The 8,965-nt window shown below is 32.7% G+C and overlaps 1 protein-coding gene across 2 annotated transcripts in view; it reads left to right on the forward strand.

Annotated features, from left to right (window-relative positions):
- The first annotated feature begins 206 nt into the window (after positions 1–206).
- LOC119580361 (dynactin subunit 1-like) overlaps positions 207–8,965 on the forward strand; it is a 9,563-nt gene continuing 804 nt past the window's right edge. Inside the window, exons 1-4 of one of the 2 annotated variants that reach the window (XM_037928468.1) lie at positions 207–295; positions 1,079–1,203; positions 2,167–2,312; positions 8,703–8,775. In XM_037928468.1, the coding sequence (XP_037784396.1) occupies positions 244–295; positions 1,079–1,203; positions 2,167–2,312; positions 8,703–8,760 (381 nt within the window). In that variant the 5' untranslated portion in view covers positions 207–243 and the 3' untranslated portion in view covers positions 8,761–8,775. Of the gene's footprint in view, positions 296–1,078; positions 1,204–2,166; positions 2,313–8,702; positions 8,776–8,965 lie in introns of those variants that run through there. The other variant, XM_037928467.1, reaches the window with a different exon arrangement.

Below are 8,965 nucleotides of genomic sequence, written 5' to 3' on the forward strand. Positions count from 1 at the left end.
AAATACATAAAAAATTATGAAATTATTCAAATTAGGGAAACCAATCTGTCAAAGTAATACATAGTTGGATATACTATAAGTTAGCCTATTTGGCTTATAAAGAAAATAGTGTCTTGAAGAGGGTTACAGAATCCTGAATTATGAAAAATATTTGGCAGAAAACTAACAGATTAATCTCTTGTAGAGTTGTATAACCATTTGTTCTTCTCTTCCTTTTTTTCAGGATTAATGATTTAGTACAAGATGTCTGAAAAGCCGATTCGTGTTGGCCAGCGTGTAGAAGTCAACGGCAAAGGTACGGAAATCATTGTTAATCCTTTTTCTATGTTGGCCTTTCATTGACAATGTCTGAGCCACTTTTAATGGGTCCTTCACTAATCACATTGCATTATTCTCTGATGTAGAAAAGCATATGTAGGCCTGTTTTGAGGAGGAAGTATTGCACATAATGTTGATTAAAAAAAAAAAGATAAAAAAACACACAAACACACACACACACACACACACACACACACACACACACACATACATATACATATGGAAAGGAATGAAAAAGCAGAAAGTTGAAATTAGCTCATACTTTTTTCAGATGACCACTAAAGCTATCATACATTAGGTCAGATTGTAAATTAATTCTTATCATTATTTTTTCCCACTCCTTTTCTTATACAGATAGATATAGATATAGGTGTACATATAAATTTCCCCCCCATTTTATTCCCTATATTTCAGGTATGCCATAAACTTTTTACAAAACATTGGGTTTATTGCAAAGAACTAGGATATATTCAAGTAATTCTTTGACTTTCTTTTCACTAAATAAAGATATCCAGTGAAGGCATTTTCATTTAATTATTTCTAGTCTATTATTTTCTTTTATCACTCTAAAATTATTTTGAGTACAGCATGATTCTGATTTTACTCAGTAGTAATTATGAGTAAGTTATTGATAAATTTTTATTCATGGCTTTATTTTGAGGCTAGTGTGAGTTATCTTTCACTCAGTAACAATAACAGGCCCACAATGACCAATGAAAACATGTAAAAGTTTGTTTCAGTATGCACTCTCCCATTCCAGATTCCCTAGGGACGGTAGCCTTCGTTGGCAGCACACATTTCTCGCAGGGAAAGTGGGTAGGCGTCATTCTAGATGAAAAGAAGGGGAAGAACAATGGCTCAGTGCAGGGAAAGTCATACTTCCAGGTGAGTCAATTTCTGTGTCATTTCCCTTTGAGTTCAGAAGGCATGGCTAAATTATTTTGTATTCGTTTTGTCATGATAAATATTATTAGAAAGGTTATACACATTTCAGACAAGTAAATGTTTTCCTCAGTATTTTTGTCTGGGGGGGGAAGTTTCTTCTCCAAGTTCAGAGTAGTATGACAAATGAAAACGTGTGTGTGAGTGAGTGAGTATATGAGAGAGGGAGGGGAGAAGAGATATTGAGTGAGAGGGCAAGTGAGCAGATGTGGGGCTACTACATTAGTCCTCCTCATGTGGGATGCACTGGAAGACTAAAAAATGTATTTCATGTTGCCTGCCCCAGTGCCCATGACTGTGGCATAGTCCTCTGTGGAGTATTTTCTTATGACTTCACAGCTACATGGGGCCATAGATGTGGGAGAACCTGGGTCATCCAAAGTGTAGGGTTTTTGTAATGGAATGATGTCTGGCTTAAGTCAGTCTCTGAAGATCTGCTTTTGATTTCCCTCAGCATCCATAGAGTGGCATTGATCATCTCGCTGAAGTACCTGTTATTGGCACTTCAAAGATAGTTGTAGTGGCTTGTCTAGGAATGTTTGTTGTCTGTTCGTATTGCTGCTCCAAGATGATGGAGAGTGCCTAAAGTGCCACTGACACTGTCCCATGGGATGCAGAAGCCATTTTATTTTCCTTGTTTTCTGTACATAATGTTAAAACCAAAATATATTCAACATTTAGTTGCGTGGATGAGTCCCTGTGTGTTAATATTTTTGGATTGGTTTTATGCCCATGAGTGTTTGGTTATGGCTGTGTATGTGTCATTTTTATCTTGTGTTTGTGCATACATTTGTATGTACACATGTGCTTTACATTCATATGAATGTGAGACAGACAGAGAGATATGGTGCCTTTACACTACCCATATTTTTTTTGTGTTACTGACATATGGCATTAATTTTTCAGTGTGATGATGGTTTTGGTATATTTGTACGGCAAAGTCAGTTAGTCCCCTTAGACACAGAGGAAGAGGGTGAGGATGGCTCTGTTGAGACCACTCCATCCGCCTCTTCCTCTGCAACGACACCGGCCAGTGACAAACCCAAGTCCAGGTATGATTATATCTTCAACAGTGACAACTTGAGTTTTTTTGTGAAGTAGATAATGGTTGATCATTTAGCAAGTTTCATCAGTTTTGATTTTATCCATTATTAATAATCATGTGACTAGCATGGTTTTTGATGTGACACTTGACAGATTGGAATTATTTAAGTTTAGAATGTTTCTTTGTCTATATAGTTATAATATTCCTAACATGTGTGATATTCTTGGAGTGTTACTATTTTCTGATGTATTTGATGATCTATAATTTAATGTCTGTGGATGGAGCAGACAAAGAATATTCCAGAAGCTGTAAACTTTGGTCAAGTTGTATTTTATCTATGTATGTGCCCATAGTTGTCTTTTTTCACCAATTTGTCTTCAGCTAGTAAAAGAGGGCACAGCGTACTTCAGAATATTGATGATTAAAGCTCTTTGTATAATCTTGGAATTTCTTTTTCTAGCTGTTATTATGCATATAGTGCAAAACAATTGATGATAATTTTTGCCATTTGAAGTGAAAAACTCTGGACACCAATGAACTTCTTTCTCCATGTATAAGAAATGGTACATAGGAATCGTATGATTTAATATTTCTCTCTGTTTAGGGTCTTACAATTTCAAGAGAGTCCTATTGTCTCTTTTATATTCCTCCTTTTCTCTCTCATCCTGACTTGTACTTTCTTATACATATTCTGAGGATCTCTTGGTGGCAGAAGAGGAATCTTGATTTGTGTAGGATTTTTCTGTGTAGAGATGGCACACCTTTTGCTGTTTTATCTAAAAAGGGTTCAGATGTGAAAAGGTCTTTAATATCTGCAATTTATAGTATTGACTTGTTTTATTTCTCTGAATAGAGAACTTAATATTGAAACTCTTGGTATTGAAATTTTAGTATTGAGTTTATCTTGAATTATACCCTCTTTAAGGGTTTTCAGTGTTAGCACTTTACAAAAGAGTTACATGCAGATTCTTGATTTTTTTTTTCTGTAAAGAATTTATAAACAATCCAGGTAAAATGGAAACAGGAATAACTATTGTGTCTGTCATCAAATATTTATATATTTTTTGATACAGAACTCACGTTGTAGGGCCTTTAATTATGCTGATTAGTTCTCCCCTCAAAAATGGTATTATCAGTGCATTTAATCTTGTTGACCTATCCCCCAGACCCCATTGCTAAAATCTGCATCCCAAATTATGATGTGCTAACAACCCCCCTCCCTATTTTTTTTTATACGCTGCTGGGCAGTTTGCAACGACTGGAAAAGGCGACCCCCCAAGGGTTTGGGGCCCCAAAAGGGTAGCATCAACTAAGACCACTGCAGTATTCCAAGAGTACTTAGTACTATACTCCCCCCCCCCCACCCATAGACTCTGGCTCTTGTAACTTCTAATTGGCATGAAAAAAAAATATATATATATTCCACTACCTTTCCTTTCAACTGATTAAACCTAATAGGTGATTGGAAATATGAATGAATAAATAAGATAAAGAAGAGAAAAAGTGTACCAGCAAGAGTCTACCCCCTTGTCCTATTTGCTGCATCCTTTAAGCAATATCATTTAATTCCCTTCACCTAGGGCCCCAGCAGCAATAATCTCTTGATAGATCTTACAGCAGAAAGTGATTTGCAAGTCATATGTATCGAGTGATACAGGTTTTGGCAGGATAAGCCTTTATTTAGTTGAATGGCCTTTAAAACAGTACTGGCATTTGTGTTTTTTTTTTTTTTTCTCTTCTCTTTTACTTTTTCTTTTTTTTTTCTTTTTTTCAAGACTGAAAAATTTTCTCTCTTTCTTAATTTCATAGTTTTAATCAAAGAGTTTCTGTGTTTAAAAGCAAATTAGGGTTTCATGATATATATACATATAATATATATATATATATTTTATATTATATATATAATAAATATATATATATATATATAGATATATAATATAATATAGGGATATATATATAGTATATATATAATATATATATATAATAATATATATAAATATTATAATAATTATATAATATATATATATATAAAATATATAAATATAAAATATATATTATATATAATATATAAATAAATATAAATATATATATATATAAATATATAATAATATTATATATATAATTTGATATAATATATATCATATATATATATAATATTATATATATATATATAATATATATAATAATATATATATATATATATTTTAAATATATAATAATATATATATATAGATATATATATATATATATATATATCTATATATATATATATATATTATATATTTATATATATATTATATATATATTTATATATATATATATATATATTATATATATATATATATATATATATATATATATTATATATATAATATATATTATATATATTTTATATTTTTTATATATTTATATATATATTATATATATTTATATTTATATATTATATTTATATATATATATATATATATATATATATATTTATATATATATATATATATATATATATATATATATTATATATATATATATATATTGATAAGAAGTCATTTTTGAAAAAACTAGTATGGCATTATAATGTTACTATGTTTTTATTTTTTTAACTTGCCACAAGATATGGGTGGTATGCTATAAATTTAGTAATACCCTCCTGTAGAATAGTTGACAATTTTTTGATAGATGTAAAAAAAGAAAAAAAAAAGAAAGATAGAAAAAAAAAACTCTAAATCAATGAAGAAGGGAAGTAAAAAGTATTTTATTCAACTAATGAAAAATTAGCAGTAAGCTGAGTGCCTCAAGTCAAAACCCCCTCGTGTCCCATTTGCATTGCTTTAGAGGTGAAAAACAGGCTGCAAGTATCATAATTTAACTCAACCTTATGTTTTTTTCCTCATATCTAGCTTGAAGCGGAAGGTAGAACCCAGAGGTAAGAAGGCCAATGCTGCTTATGAAAATTATTTTTTTTATTTTGATTTCTCTTCTTATGCACTGGTATCAGACAATGCACCAAGACCCACATTCTACTATGATCCATGGGATTGTGTTTTTACATCCAGCATAATTTTTTTTTTTTCCCTTATTAATTTTTTTTTTTTTCAAGATTGCAAGAGCAAAGATTGATTCATACTGGTTTTTCATTTTATTTTTATTGCTATTGTTTATATATATATATAAATATATATATATTATTATATATATATATATTTTTTTTTTTTTTTTTTTTTTTTTTTTTTTTTTTTTTTTTTTTTTTTTTTTTTTTTTTTTTTTTTTTTTTTTTCCAAGATTTTTTTAGATCTCATTTCAGGAGCAAGAGTTTGGGTATGAATGATATAAAGGGAATCTTTTTTTCCATGCTATTTTTCCCCCCCTTCTTGCACAAGTTATTTAAATTTTTTTTTTTTCCCCCATATCTTTACTTCACTCATCGTAATGTGGTTGGTCTGTCTCTTGGTGTGTGGGTTCAGCTCTTCAGTGAAAAAGGTTCTTCAAGGTTTCACTAAATTTGGCTTTTAATAGTGCTTCAATATAATGTTTTTCCAACATGTTGGATTTGTTTTCCCTATCACAGACAGTATAATTCACAAAGTTATTCATGATCTCTTCAAAATTTGAGATTTACTTTAGCAGCAATACTCCATCGAGAGGATAAAGTCATAGGCTAAGGGGAGAGGTGGGTCTCATTCCATCTTCCCCCAAAAATGTGCCCAACCTGAGAAAACACAAGGTAATAATGTTGCCATGGCCACCACTCGTTTATGACTTTGATCACCTTGTTGTTGCTTAGGGGAAAAAATAAATAAAAAGATAAAATCTCAAAAGAAAAAGAGAAAAAAAAATAAGCAGTGCATGCCATATTGACACCAGCCTTGGCAAACCTTAGCACTGACTACTTTTCCTTTGCCCCACGGAGGATTGTTCACTGCAAAGCCCTCAGGCCCGCGATAACCTTGATGTGAGGTACTGCTGCACTTTGACACTCGTAATCCCTGTCTGATAATAAACCCCCACAACATTGGAGAATTAATACCCGTAATTATGCACAGAACTAACCACCTTCCCCCCACCCCCCACCCACTTGTCACCCCATGTCCAAATCTCTAAACCACCTTAAGGGCTTTCCTCAGTACAAGTAAAAAAGTTGAATGGCCCTTTTATTGTGAAGAGTTCTTGATCTTTTGACTAATTATTATTATTTTATTTTTGGTATCTTATTTTTCTGCAGCAAAGCAAGTAGTTGGTGCTTTTAACATATGCATTTTGATTCTTGTTGTCACTTTAACACCTTGTATTGAAGGAGGATCCTTTTGTGTTAAACTTGTGGCTGTCACACCTCTTTCTTTCCATATTGCCATCACATTATTTTGTTGGCCCTAGAAGACAATGGAGGACTTGGGGTGAGGTTGGCAGGGGAAATACCCCAGTTTTTATCATCTTTATTTTTTTTCTTTTTTTTTTTTTTTCTTTTCTTTTTCTTTGTTTTCTCTTTTCTTTTTCTTTCTTTTTTTCCCGATTAAATTTTTTTTGTTCAACAGGAAAAATAAAGATAAATGTTGAGTTGATAGATCTAGTTAAAAAATTGTAGGATTGTATTGACCTCAGCAAAACTGATAAGCACAAGGGTATACTTATGATATGCACAGTTAACCCCTACGATTCGGATGACGTGACCATACATCATAAAAAAATCTGGCTTGAGGGGCTGGTGATGTGAATGTACCCTCAAGGGAAAATCTGGCTGTGGGCTGGGGTGATGCGAATTTGGTGCCATAAGCCTTTGGTGATGACAAAGACTTGCCACTAGTGGATAAATTTCTTGAAGGGTGATTAGACTCTTATTCCACAAGTGTGGAATGTAAAGTCTGTGAGCCGTGAGGGGAAGATCGCCGGCTCAAGGGAGGACGCTATTTTCACGCTCAGGATTCTATGCTGCCTGCCATGACTGGTGGCCCAGGTTGTATTACAGAAAATTAGATAAAAAAAAAAAAAGACAAATAACAAAATGTTACTTATTATCATTGTTTTTTCACTGAGTTATAGACTACCTGGAGAGATGATATGGAGTTTGTGCAAGGAAAAGAGTCTATTACCATCTGGATAAAGCAAATCAAGTGACAAATATAAACATTGGAAAATGACAAAAAAAGCTAAAAATGCTTGTGCTAGAAAAGACCAAATAACATTGCAAAGGGGAGGCATGGAGTCTTGTCACTGCACACAAGTATTCCTTTGCACATGGCCTACAAGCCACACACCCGGGAGGGTCCACTCACATAAGCCTAATGCCCGAACTGTGTGCCACATGAAGGCAGTGATGCATCCGGATCCCAAAGGGTTGATATGAAAATTCAGCTTCATTCTCTTGTGGTTTTGTACCAATTTGTCTTATCAATTCCTGTATGTTCTTTGAAGTATTTTCAGAATTTAAACTTGTTTTGCATTATTATTTTGACAAATATATTGCCTTCCTCTTCATGAATTTTAAGTTTGAACAGGAGATGGCTTGAATTAAGCAGAATTGTTGGAATAATTGTTGGCATTTTTCTTTTTCTTTTTCTTTTCAGTATCATAATAGGCAATTTGCCTCATCCTTTCTTACTCACTCATTAAATTCCACCCCTCATCATCATGTTGATCTAAACACCAAATTTGGAACCACACATTAGTTCCCCATTCCCACAGTGGTGGATGGGGGGTGCATCAAGAGCTCACACGTTTTTGTAGTCAGAGTGCCCCATAAACCAGTGCCATAGAAATTGTAAGGTGGAGGAATGCCCAGTGTGCTAAAGTTCTCATAACTTTTTTCTGTCGGTGTCGTGGTACAGATCATCAGTTTGTAGGGAGTTGCCTGTTTTTCGTGGTAAATTAACACCCTAGTTCAAACTTTTTCAGTAGGTAATTGGATTTATATTTTTTATTTATTAACTTTTGTTTTGTTTTCTTCCTATTTTATTTTATTTTTTTTTTTACCCTTTTTTTTACAATACAGTTGTAGGTGTGGTCCCAGTGCTGCACTTTAGTATTGCACTCTGTCAACCAAGAAGTAAAACTGTCTCCTTGTATCTTTTTCTTTCCTATTCAGTTCTTTATTTTTTTTATTTGTTTATTTTTTCGTTAGTGTTTTAAAAGACCTCAAAGAAAGATTCTTGTTTATATTTCTCATGTGATAGTAAAGGCAGCAAGTTCAGAACTTTTAAAGAAAAAAGAGAGAGGACACAGAAACTTATTTCAATAGTTTGTGATAATATCTTTTCATGCAACAGAAAATTCCATAGTGCATTTGAAATACTAAGATTGTTCATAGAGAATTTGAGGTTCTGTGAATATCTTTTCATACAGCAGGCCAACACATTTTTACAAATATTTCTTTTTGTAACTTGATTTTTGTTTTCCATGCTGTCAGTCTGAAAAGGAAACCAACGGGAAACCCTGTACCACAAAAACCAGACCGACTGAGGTAGGATACAAGTGATGGACCAGAGATTATTATTTTTCTTTAATTTTTTTAAAAAATTGATGTTTTGATGTTAGACTGCAGCTTACTCTGGAATGCAGGCTGATCATTGATATTATATTTAGTATGTGTTGTGGTGGTTGTCTGAAGCAAGCAGTAGCGGTGCGAGAAAGCCACAGTCTCTTTGCGGTGTTGCATCTGTTTTACGAAGG

Source organism: Penaeus monodon, chromosome 13 (genome assembly GCF_015228065.2).
Source record: "Penaeus monodon isolate SGIC_2016 chromosome 13, NSTDA_Pmon_1, whole genome shotgun sequence".
Taxonomy (NCBI): domain Eukaryota; kingdom Metazoa; phylum Arthropoda; class Malacostraca; order Decapoda; family Penaeidae; genus Penaeus; species Penaeus monodon.